Source organism: Asparagus officinalis, chromosome 1, assembly GCF_001876935.1.
Source record: "Asparagus officinalis chromosome 1, Aspof.V1, whole genome shotgun sequence".
Lineage (NCBI taxonomy): Eukaryota > Viridiplantae > Streptophyta > Magnoliopsida > Asparagales > Asparagaceae > Asparagus > Asparagus officinalis.
In genome coordinates this window covers 131,150,504-131,163,945 of record NC_033794.1, presented here as the reverse complement: position 1 = coordinate 131,163,945, position 13,442 = coordinate 131,150,504, and the positions used below count along the sequence as shown (strand labels likewise).

General features: G+C 36.8%; 1 protein-coding gene across 2 annotated transcripts; it reads right to left on the bottom strand.

The window, feature by feature from the left end:
- Positions 8,928-10,601, bottom strand: LOC109844632 (pentatricopeptide repeat-containing protein At4g16470). 2 transcript variants are annotated; one of them, XM_020413754.1, is made up of 2 exons: positions 9,182-10,601; positions 8,928-9,033 (listed from the first exon to the last, which is right to left on the bottom strand). In XM_020413754.1, the coding sequence occupies exon 1, from the start codon at positions 10,541-10,543 to the stop codon at positions 9,257-9,259; it is 1,287 nt and encodes a 428-aa protein (XP_020269343.1). In that variant the 5' UTR covers positions 10,544-10,601; the 3' UTR covers positions 8,928-9,033; positions 9,182-9,256. The 2 variants fall into 2 exon arrangements, with proteins under 2 accessions (XP_020269343.1, XP_020269346.1); XM_020413757.1 differs by having other exon boundaries at positions 9,009-9,090.

Genomic DNA, 13,442 nt, shown 5'->3' with positions numbered 1-13,442 from the left:
ATCCGATCCTTAACTCAATTGAATTTCTGATATTTATAGGGGGGGTTACTGATGGTGACTACCCCCTTAATCCGCTCCTAAGTGGGGCGGAAATCCCTCAAATCGTGGGGGAAAACAGTTTCTAGAACTGTTCCATTCTTGTTTGAATGAGTCAAACGCTAAAAGATAGCGTTCATGGCCCGAACTCTGCGTTTTTAGACTAAAAACGCAGAGTTGGGCCTATTCTGGTGGCTGAACGCACTGGCCGCGCAGCGTGATGAACTCTGAGACGCAGAGTTGGCTGAAAACGCACAATGGCGGGCTTGGCGGGCTTCAGGCTAAGTCCAATGTTCTGATGAAGTCCAGTTTTGCAGACGGTCTTCAGAACATTACTTGCTACGAAGAACAGGTCATAACTTTCAAACCGTACGTCGGAATTGGACGAATTACATATGAAAATCGGCTATCTCGACGAGACGGGGCCATCCGAACCAAGCCGAAGGCTTCGGTTCGCTTTCTCCGTTTTGCCAAATTCCTCACGGTTTGAGAGATATCTGCATTCTAATATGAAGAGACCGTCAATTTGTAGTCTCTTTTGCTAGAACTTTGCACAGATCGTCCTCTTGTAATCTTCGTCTTGGCTCCTTGAAAATATGAGAGTCGTCAGATTGTAACTCCCGATGTTGATTGTGAAGGCTATTGAATTGGAGTTTTCATCAGTTGTCGTGAAGGTCCTCAAATTGTAGCCTACTGGAAGTCGTCAGATTGTAACTTCCATCATCGGTGTTTGATGGGGGGATCAACTATCTATTGTGATTTTTAGACAGCCTACAGAACCCCCTCCAAAGTTTTCGAAAGTTCGCGGTTGACTGGAAATGTCTCATATTGCTTCAAAGCTTAAGGCACTTAAACTCGATCTTTGTGATGAGTTATTGGTGTATCTGGTTCTGTTGTCTCTTCCTGCACAATTCAATCAGTTTAAGGTCAGTTATAACTGCCAAAAGGAGAAATGGACTCTAAATGAGCTCATTTCATACTGTGTGCAAGAAGAAGACGGGTTGAAGCAAGATAAGACTGAAAGTGCTCATTTGACTTATGTCTCTAAGGATAAGGGTAAGAAAAAAAAGAATGATAATGAAGCTGCTAAGGGTCGAGTTCAGAAGAAACAACATAAGGATAATCAGAGTTGTTTCTTCTGTAACAAACCTGGACACGTAAAGAAGGATTGTACCAAATATCACGCCTGACGTGCTAATAAGGGTACGTTCCTTACTTTGGTCTGTTCTGAGGTTAATTTAGCTTCAGTACCTAGAAACACTCGGTGGTTAGACTCTGATGCTACTACTCACATAAGTGTTTCTATGCAGGGTTGTCTGAGCTACCGAAAGTCAAGTGATGTTGAAAGACACATCTTTGTGGACGACGGTCAATCGGTAGATGCGAAAGCAATTGGGCACTTTAGGTTGCTACTAGGAACTGGTTCATATTTGGATTTAAAAGAGACTTTTGTAGTACCATCTTTTAGACGAAATTTGATTTTAGTTTCTGTATTGGACAAATCAGGTCATTCTTGTTCATTTGGAAACAATCAATTCAGTTTATCTTTTAATTCAAATATTATGGGAACTGGTTACTTGAGTACTTGTGACAACCTATATTTGCTTGATACAATTGCTTCTTATAATTAATCATTGCATGTGGAATCACGTGGTACTAAGCGTAAATTAAATAAGAAAAATTCGGCGACATTATGGCACAAGCGCTTGGGTCATATCTCAAAAGGTAGAGTTGAGCGTCTTGTGTCTAATGGCATTTTGGATTCCCTCGAATTTTCAGATTTTAACGTATGTGTTGAATGTATTAAGGGAAAACAAATCAAAGTTAAGAGATTAGGTGCCAAAAGATCTTCAGACGTCTTAAAATTGATACATACAGATATTTGCGGGTCATTCCCTACGGCATCTTGGAATTGTCAATAATACTTTATATCATTCATAGACGATTACTCACGTTATATTTAGGGATGTCCAGCTGAGGCAAGACCTTATAGGCCAAATAAAAAAAAATTGGACTCCAAAACAGTTAGCAACTACTTTATTGAGTACTCTGAACGCTCTAGGGGCTATAAGTTCTATGATCCCACACTAAGAAATATTTTTGAGACGGGAACAACAATATTCTTTGAGGATGTTGAGTTTGGAGGGAGAAATAAGGTCAGAGACATTGCTTTTGAGGAGGAATTAGTTTCAGATCCAATCCATACAGTTACTTTTGACAATATTCAGGTTCCTATACCTGTTGTTGCTCAAGAAGTAAATCCGGAACCTCAAGATGATAATGTTGAATAACTCCCTGTTCCAGAAGAACAAACTCAACAACCTCAACAACCAGTGTCATTAAAGAGATCCACGAGAGAAAGGAGAAATGCTATTTCGGATGATTATATTGTATTTCTCCAAGAACATGAGAAAAGTGATGGAATGTTAAAAGATGATCCAATCAACTTCCTTCAGGCCATGAAAAGTTCTAACTCTCAACAGTGGATTGATGTCATGAATGAAGAGTATAAATCTATGCAAGATAATAAGGTTTGGGAACTTGTCTCATTGCTAGAAGGTGCAAAACCAATTGGTTGTAAATGGATATTTAAAACCAAGCGGGATGCGAACGGTAATGTGGAGAGGTATAAGGCACGTCTTGTAGCTAAAGGCTTTACTCAAAAGGAAGGTATTGATTATACAGAGACTTTCTCTCCGGTTTCATCGAAAGACTCTTTCAGAACAATCATGGCACTTGTTGCTCATTATGATCTTGAGTTACATCAGATGGATGTTAAGACTGCATTTCTCAATGGCGACGTTGATGAGATGATTTATATGGTGCAACCAGAAAACTTTGTGTCAGGAGACCCAAAGAATATGATTTGTAAATTAAAGAAATTCATCTATGGACTCAAGCAAGCTCCTCGTCAATGGTATTACAAGTTTTAACAAATAATTATCTTGTTCGGTTTTGAGATGAACATTGTTGATGACTGTGTATATCACAAGTTCAGTGGGAGTAAGTTTATTTTTCTGGTTCTGTATGTAAGTTTATTTTTCTGGTTCTGTATGTTGATGACATATTACTTGCCACTAATGATATAGGCATGTTGCACGAAACCAAGAGATTTCTTTCAAAGAATTTTAAGATGAAAGATCTTGGTGACGCCATTTTTATATTAGGAATCCAAATACATCGAGATCGCTCTCGGGGTATTCTTGGATTATCACAAAAGAGCTATATCGATAAGATACTTAAAATGTTTGGCATACAAGACTGCAGACCAGGAGACACCCCTGTGGCTAAAGGAGACAAGTTTAGTCTCAATCAGTGTCCTAAAGGTAACCTTGAAATTCAGGAAATACAGAAGATTCCTTATGCTTCGGCTGTAGGAAGTCTAATGTATGCTCAGGTATGTACGCGTCCGGATATTGCGTACATTATTGGGATGTTAGACAGATACTTAAGCAACCCTGGTATGGATCATTGGATAGCAGTCAAAAGGGTTATGAGGTATCTTCAGAAAATAAAAGATTATATGCTCACATACAGAAAATCAGAACAGCTGGAGGTCATTGAGTACTCTATTTCTGATTTTGATGGATGCCAAGATAGCAAAAAGTCTACATCTGGCTATATTTATATATTAGCAGGATGAGCTATATCATGGAAAAGTATCAAACAAACACTTGTAGCTTTCTTCACTATGACAGCAGAATTTGTAGCTTGTTATGAGGCATCCAATCAGGAAATATGGCTGCGAAATTTTGTCACGGGACTGCGCATTCTGAAAAATATGGAAAGACCAATAATGTTATATTGTGATAATAAATCTACAGTAATGTATTCTAATAACAACAGGAGCTCAATTAAGTCAAAACATATTGACATTAAGTTCCTAGTTATGAAAGAAATGGTACATAGTAGACTGATATCCATAGAATACATTGGAACAAACTCCATGATAGCAGATCCTCTTACTAAGGGATTGCCACCCAAGGTCTTTCTGTTGGGAATTTATCAAATAAATAAAGATTATAGCATGAATTTAAACCCGGAAATTAAATAAATAATACATCAAAGATAGATAATATAAATTAGAGAAACAGGCCTGACGGGAGCAGTCGTGTAAACACTGCCCTAGAAGATTGAGGCCCCGCCTATCGCCCTGGCGCAGATGATCCCTTCTCCCCTAGCGGTAAAAACCCCCGGAAACGGCCCGGCCTCTGCACTCGGGCGAGAGTGCAGAGCTTCAGCTCAGATGAAGAAGTTGCCCATAAAGTAAAACTAAAGTATAGATGAAAATGATATGTAGAGGAGAAAAGAAAACAAGATAAGTTTTCCACATTTTTCTTCATGTTTCTTGAGCTCAACATATGTTGTTTATATAGGGGTTGAAAAGAGCCGTTACAAAATCCCTCAATAAATTTCGTAACGTTCGTCATAATGTATAGTCATTATGCCCATTTTAATTACAAATTAAAAGACATTAAAACATATTTTAATTGCATATTTTAATTACAAAAATTTATTAGAATTCATTAAGGCAAAATTGCCTTTTCTTTAAAAATATCCAACAGTCCCCCCCAAAAGGCAATATTGACTGAAAACTTAAAAATCAATAAATAAATTAATAAATCACAAAATAAAAATAGGTTGGGCAACCTATCGTATCATGACTTCGGGAAAGGTAGCTTTCGGCTTTGAACCTTTCCTTAGTGAGTTCATCGCCACCTGAGGGACATAATGGACTAGGCCTTGAATTAGGCCCCTTGAATCAGGTATTGATAAAAACACACACAATACGCTTCATCTATTGAGCAAAGCGGGTTGAGCGTTAAAGGCCATGCTCACAAAAAACCGACTCATGAGAGTTTCTAGGGGTTAGCCCAGCCCCCCCTAACCGCGGCCATCACGGTTCCTCTCACGTAGGTAAGTCCTCAAAGGGTACTACAGCTGTTTATTTAATACCCCCCACAATACACGCGTTGGACTTATTAAGAGTAAAACTTAGCCTAGCCAGCTGTATCATAAGAGCATCGTCATCATAGAGAAGGGGTAGTAGCAAATGCTACATAATGATATATAAATATATCTAGGTCGATGCTCCACACGAGTGTCACTAGTCCAGCTTGTTTCTACCACATTGAACCGACATTGGGACTACGTCTCCAAATAAGGGTTGGGTTGCCGCTGTCAGTGACCTCATCTATGGGCTTAACCCCATCTCCCTCGATGAATCCAGAACCACACTCCTGGATAATCCCTTAGTCAAAGGGTCATCAAGATTCTTTTCACAGACTTTACAAAGTCTAGAATCATAACTTTGCCTAGCAGGCGTTGTATTTATTTATCAAGTTCTTATTTTGTAATTAGTCCATCATATTGTTTGAAATTGACATTAGGTCATGATCTATGATCATAAAAGATCATAGTCTATGTCTGAAGAGATTGACCTTAATATCTGAACATTTCAAACTAATGTGGAACTAAAAATTCTGCAGTTATGCATATGCACATACATGAATGAAATTAATAATAGATACATGCAGAGCATAATAGGATTTCGTATCTTAAAAAAATATTTTCGTATCTTAAAATGTATTTCATACTTCATAATTCAAATGCATAAAATTTTTAAAATTCTTCTATTATAAGAGGTTACAAATTGGTTGCCTACAAAGGAGACCGTCCAAATTTAAATCGGTTGCCTACAAATGAGACCTTCCAAATTTAAATTGGTTGTCTACAAAGGAGACCTTCCAAATTTATGTTGCCATTTTCTAGTACCACCTCTTATACAAATAATAATAATAATAATATTTGTACATACGTGCTTTAAATTTTACAAGTGCATTCTTGCATAAAACCTTGTAATTAATCATGTAAAAAATGCAAGTTATCTAAAAAGATATATGAGCATTTATTGCAATATTCATCAAAATGCAATAAAAATGATGAACTTTACATTTGAAGATTTGAAATATAATCCACCATATAAAATAGAATTTTAAAAAATGCACCTCTTTGATTTGTTCGCTCATATATTGATCATTTATCATTAGGCAATATATGATGCAAGAAGCGTAATTAAATAAATGCATATGAATTTTCACATAATTCCGGTCCTCTTATTCCAAACCAAAAACTCCTAAAGTGAAAAGATTAAAGTTTTACTCGGGTAGTTAGCCAGGTAAGGATAGTAATAGAGGTTGATCAAAGATCAATTAAGTACCTCGTTCCTTGCAGAGCGCGTTACGCAACCCTTAAACCTTGCCTTAGACACCAACTAATCCAAGAAAACTTGAATCGGTTCACTCAATGAGTTTTTGTTCCTTAACAGTATATAGAAACTTTAAATTATTTCCTGCAATCATTTAAATTGCCTAGCAATTATACTGCAAACATATGATGGATAAGGCCGAGGAGGGGTTTACCTATTGATGTTCGAACCTCATGATTTTCATGTCTTGAGAGTAAAACTCATCTGCTGCAGACAGCTGCCACTTAAGTTGCTGAACAAATCTGCATTCACTTTTACCACCTTCTGTACTAAGCTTATTAGATGCATAAATACACTAAAGTATGGAATTATTAATAGAATGCACCATATTATTGATAGCTTAAAGAAATAATAGTATTAAACCAAAAGTATGGAATTATTAATAATAGAAGGTACCATATTGATAGGTTAAAGAAATAAAAGCATTAAACCCTGAAAAAATCCAGATATTTCAAAGCATTTATGCATCCAGAGTTTGTTCTCTTTATTCTTGTCAAAACCATGCATATAAAATTTTTAAGAATAAAAATGTACACTGCTGCAAATTTATAGCATGTTTCAAATGCGTGCATATTAACTAGCACAAGGGGATAAGAGTAGGTTTTAGATGATTCTAACAAATATAAACTAGGCTTTTAGAAACCAATAAAGGTTCTTTGATATTCGTAACTTGCAATCTGATACTTGCTCTAACTTTACAAGTTTTTCCAGCATTATAAACCAAAAATGTTTAAATGAACAATAACATTTTTTAATAAAATGGACAGTACCGTTTTTAATAAATGAACAGTAAATTCTTTTTTTTTTGAATGAACAGTAACAGTTATATTTTTTTTCTCGGATTTTATAACATCAAATCAATAATACTAATAGATAAACAAATATATAATTAAAGCAATTACATTTTCTTTGTGTTAACAACAACTATAAAATTCCTCTGTTTTTTTTAACAGTAACAAAACTTTTTTTTTTAACAAAAAGATAAGCAATTTTCTTTCTTTTTTTTTAATTCGGATGAACAGTAACCATCTCGAATGAACAGTAACTTTAAAATAATTTCAGATTTAAATCAAAGCTATAAACTTTTCAAACTTCTAGATTGTTGGGAATTTATCAAATAAATAAAGATTATAGCATGAATTTAAACCCGGAAATTAAATAAATAATACATCAAAGATAGATAATATAAATTAGAGAAACAGGCCTGACGGGAGCAGTCGTGTAAACACTGCCCTAGAAGATTGAGGACCCGCCTATCGCCCTGGCGCAGATGATCCCTTCTCCCCTAGCGGTAAAAACCCCCGGAAACGGCCCGGCCTCTGCACTCGGGCGAGAGTGCAGAGCTTCAGCTCAGATGAAGAAGTTGCCCATAAAGTAAAACTAAAGTATAGATGAAAATGATATGTAGAGGAGAAAAGAAAACAAGATAAGTTTTCCACATTTTTCTTCATGTTTCTTGAGCTCAACATATGTTGTTTATATAGGGGTTGAAAAGAGCCGTTACAAAATCCCTCAATAAATTTCGTAACGTTCGTCATAATGTATAGTCATTATGCCCATTTTAATTACAAATTAAAACACATTAAAACATATTTTAATTGCATATTTTAATTACAAAAATTTATTAGAATTCATTAAGGTAAAATTGCCTTTTCTTTAAAAATATCCAACACTTTCATGAGCACACCGCTCATATGGGTGTGGTGATATTCGAGGATATCATGATTTAGTGGGAGTTTGTAATTTTTTGGTGCTTTGTGTTTGGTTGTATTATCTGATCAGAATAAAATATTCAGTTAAGATATTCTGTTACATTATGTTTGGTTTTGACCTCACTAAAGTAGGACCAGTTGAAAATAGACATGTACTAATCATATTGCATGTAATTTTCATGCTGCACATCCATGATTGATCTATGTCGTTTGATTGTATTGGTATATGTGACCATTGATGAGTCGAGTCACGATAAATGTGACGAATGCCGCTTTGATCCTATATTGATATAGTCAATGGACGAGATTGTTCGGAAATACCTTTTCAGTGATAGCAATTATGAGCTCATAAGGTTATACACAATTTAAGGAATCATATGATGCCCAAATGGGAGATTGTTAGATTTAAATCTAATTAAATCTAATTGTGGGCACCTATGATTAATCAATGTGTATTGATATCCTTAAGGATAACCCACTTAAAGTGATCAATCAATTTGGATTAATGAGTATTTAAATAAATCATGGGGTTATATGTGCAGATACCAGGTTGTAATTGTAATTTGATGAGGGGCCAAATTACAAATGTACAACACCTATATATATGAGGTTATGGTCCCTAATCTAGGGTTAGCCACTCTCATTCTCTTATCCCCATCTAAAGAGATCCATAAGGGAGAAACCCTAAGATTAGAAGATCATCAAAATCCTAATCAGGTTTTCCTCAATGGATTCAGGTATATGCTTCCGCACTTTTTGATTCTTGTTAATCTCTTTGAATTAATCATGGCTTTATGATTTAGATCTCAAATATTAGATTTAACATAAGGATATTTAACCATACTTAGACTTTCAAAGAATAAGAAGCAATTAAATTTAGAAACTAACACAAGCACAAACCTTGTAGATGACTCTGAGAACTTCGAAAATCCATAACCATCACATGGTTCTCACGGCAGTCAATGCGAACTGCTCCTCTCAGTAATCTTTACCTCCACAAAAATTCTTGCCAGCATCCTGAATTAGAGAAAATTAATTAACTTAGGAGCATCAGGAAGTATTTACACCATCATGCTGCATAGAATCAAGGTTACATGTGACGGAGCTGCTAAAATTTGTAATAGTTCCTCAGCAAAGGGAAACATATGAACATATTTCAACTTACATGTGCTTAAGGAAGCTGGACGTGATTACCATAAACTCAACATCATCAAAGATCATCTACATCTCAATTCATAATTCAACCTCCTTCCATCAATGTGAAATTCAATGCATTGAGTGTTTCGTATATCATTTCACTTTCTTCATGAGATTTATCTCCAACAAGGAAAGTCCAAACTTCCCCCTTTACTTCAACTGAACTTAGCGCAGGTTCTTTCTTCGTCCCTAGCATACCTATACTTTGACGAAGCTCAGCAGATTTCTCCCACATATCAAGAGCTGCATAGGTGTTCGACAAAACAATATGCTTCCCAATGTTATCCGGTTGCAATTCAAAAAAAGTTTCCGCCACAATCTTCCCCAATTTCTCATCACCGTGGATCCTACAAGCACCAAGCAGAGCACCCCAAACCACTGAATGTTCTTTACACGGTGACTTCTTGATGAATTCGAAAGCCTCCTCTAATTTCCCTGCTCGACCAAGCATATCAATCATCGAAGCATAATGTTCCCCTTTTGGTATAATCCCATACTCTTTTTCCATGGAATTGAAATACTTCCATCCTGCATCAATGAATCCTCCATGGCTACAAGCAGAAAGAACTGCTAAAAAAGTTACATAATTTGGTCTGGTCCCTTCTTCTATCATTCGATGGAACAAATAAAGAGCCTCTGTCGTGTTACCATGATTACCGTAACCTGATATCAAAGCTGTCCAAGAAACAACATTTCTATCTGAAGCTCTCTCAAATACACGACGGCCGTCACAAGGACTAGTACATTTGAAGTACATGTCAATAAGTGCACTACTGACAACCACATTATCCCTCAGTTTTGGTATCTTCATCATAACACAATGAGCTCGCTTGCCATGCTCTAGTTTCGCCAGTCCAGCACAAGCTCGAAACACCGATGCAAACGTGAAGTGATCCGGGCACAGTCCAGAAACCCGCATTGAGTAATAGAGATCCAAACCTTGTTGTTCAAGACCGTTTTGTACATAACCCGAGATTATCGCGTTCCAAGGGACTAAGCCTCTATGAGGCATTTCATCGAACAGGTAACGGGCAGAGTCCAAAACCCCAGTTTTGGCATAGAATATGGCGAGCTTTGTGGTTAGATAGTGATTGGGGACATGGCCATTGATTATCATGTGGGTGTGGATTCTTCTTCCGAGCTTGGATTCTTTAAGGTTTATAGTTTCTTGAAGAAGAAAAGCATAGGTCTGGGGATCACAGTAATGGTCGCAAGTGAACAACAGCTTGACTGCTTCACTGATTTTTCCAGAGAAGCAGAGCTCCCTTATTAACTTTATACGTCTCATCAACTCAAGATGGAAATTTTTGCCGACGGATATTTTTTCCATGAGAAACAGGCTTTAATTTTGAGAACATCTATTGGCCTCCCGCGAGCGGAGTTGGATTTTTATTTGGCCATTTCTTATTTTTAGAAATAAAGACGGTGCAATTTTTGTTTATTAAATCATGATCTTTTATTTTTGTATTTTAAACAGATAGGTTCAATGCAAATTTAACTAGTAAATTATTATCATTTTCGCATTTTATTTGAAATAAAATAAATTACCATTTGATATGAGATCACAATTGGAAAGTAAATTGTTTGTTATATCGAAGAGGATACGATTTCATGCGAACAACATATTGAGAAATAGCAAAATTTATACCCATCTCCACCTCTCTTACAACCAATTGAGGTGTTGAGATTTGCGTTCGTTAAAAATATTCAAATTCAGATTCAAATCCGAGTTCAAATATCCTTTTTTTTTTAAATCCAAGGACGATATTTGTTAAATACTAAAATAAATTTGTTTGATAGGTATTATGTCTTGTAAATAGTGAACAATTTAATTAAAAAGATATTTTCATGATGGTTTCATCTCTAAATCATTTTTTAAAATAGAAATTTAAATTTGTGAGATACAGATATTCTTTTATAATTATAATATAAGTGTACTTTGAATATTTTGTTAGAAAATCATTTTGAAACAGATAAATCTCCCTAAATTAGTATAAGAAATAACTTTTAAATTTATGAAGTAGAAAGTAATGGAAGTAATACTTTTAAATTTATGAAGTAGAAAGTAATGGAAGTAATACTTTTTTATTTGTTTCATATATTTTTTGAAGCAGTAGAAATAGTACTTCTTATTCTTTTATTCTCTTTTTTTGTTTGGATAACAACAAAAAGTTGTTAGCAAGTAACTAATAAAAGAAATAATAATAATAATTTTTTTCCTAACTAATGCACATTTCACTTACTTCCGAGCCTGTAGGCTGTCTAAAAATCATAATAGATAGCCGATCCCTATCAAGCCCTGATAATGGAAGTTACAATCAGACGACTTTCTAATCACTGCATCCGTAACTCTGCAACCGCTATAAACACGGCCTCATCTCTGAGATGATTGATCTTGATGGCTGCGACAACAGCATGACTAATATTATATTAGCAACTACTAGAGATGCTGATGAGCAGTGTAATGATTTCAGAAATAAAAGGTTGGACTTAGTTGGTGAGTTGCTTGGTAGAGAGCTGTGGGCAAATATTCGTCCAGAAGACACTATGGATGTTGATTCCCGTCAAGCTCCAACAATGAAAGCTACAATCAAATAGCTTTCGCGCCGACAATCGAAAACGGCAAATAGGAGACTTTCCACACAGATCGAGAAGAGTAACAATTCGACGACACTTCCGACAGCTGATGAAAACTCTGTTTAGTGGCCTTCACAACCAACAGTGAGAGTTACAATCTGACGACTCTCATATCCTATAACAAGCAAAGATCAATAAGCAATAGCCTTTGCAATGTTATAATGGACGAGGTTACAAGTCAACAACCTCTCTCAAACGCAGAAATTCACTTCTGTGTTTCTCGAATTCAAAAAACGCACACAACCTGTGCGTTCCTCAGCAGACATTGAACTCTGTAACGCAGAGTTAAATCACGAAACGCACACACCCTGCGCGTTCTCCAGCAAATATCTAACTGTGCAACGCAGAGTTAAAGCACTAAACGCACACATAACGTGCGTTCTTCAACAGGTTCAACTATGTGCCCCAAACTCTGGACGCAGAGTTGAACTCCAACGCACCAGCGACCTGTGCGTTTCCAATTCCAGAACGCATGCGGCCTGTGCGTCTCAAATCTCTAACAGAGATTTAACTCTGCGTCTCAAGCCTTGGACACAGAGTTAAAGCCCAGAACGCCAACTGAGGCGTTTTGACTTGTTCAAACGCAAACCGAACGGCCTTAAAACCGTTATCCCACGTTCTGAGGGATCTTCGCCCACTCAGGAGCGGATTTAGGGGTTGGTTACACTCCTAACCCCCTATAAATAACCGACTTACTCAACTGAGTAAGGGGTTGATCGGTTTCTAGCAGAAAAACCGCATACAAAACCGCAAAGAGTTGAGGGGAGCTGGTATCAAAACCACCCAAGGTCAACAAATCTCGGCAGTTGAGTAATCGGAAGGAAGAGATCTTCGGGGGATCAAGGAACTGATCAACGATCAGTTAATCAAATCCCGAAGGATCCTTTCATCAAAGGTATCATCCACTTGGCAATTAACCGAATTTTCGGTTCCAACAACTCTGTTACAGAGTTTTAACTCATTCTGAGTTCTTAAACTCGTTAAGAGTTCTTAATTAGCTTGCAACGCAAGTTAATCACATCAAACCAGACATTCGGTTTTCAACAACTCTTATCAGAGTTCTTAACTCGTTCAGAGTTCTTCAACACTCGTCAAGAGTTCTAAACCGAAGTCATCAAACACTTCAGTTATTCCAGTGAAGAAGGACGGTCGGATCGTCAACGGAGAGCAAGTTCGACGCGATCAATCGAAGGAGGCACTCCACCGCTACCAAGAAGAACACAGTTTTAAACAAATGGGAGAATCAAATTCATTCTCCTCTCTTTTGTAATCGGAATCCAAATTGTAATTGATTTTGAGAGAATACAAGTTAATTTTTCTTTCATTGTATTTTTACTACAAATTTCCAACAAACAAAAGATGGCGACTCTGCTGGGGACTAGCTTCTATGACGAGGAAGTGGTGGCGTAATCCGACGTTCACCTTACTGGAACCACTGTCGAAACTCTCGTCGTAGAGTTCGACCAAGCCAAGTATGAGGAGGCCCTCTCCTCTGGGTCGCTTAGCCCAAAAGCTAGGCGTGATACCCACAGGACCTCTAAGGAGGTCATCACTACTGCTGAGATGCCAAAGAAAGCCCTCTCCTTTGGTCA

What these genes read in the sequence shown, in the direction of transcription:
- LOC109844632 (XM_020413754.1), bottom strand. Translation starts at nt 10,543, where the DNA reads ATGGAAAAAATATCCGTCGGCAAAAATTTCCATCTTGAGTTGATGAGA.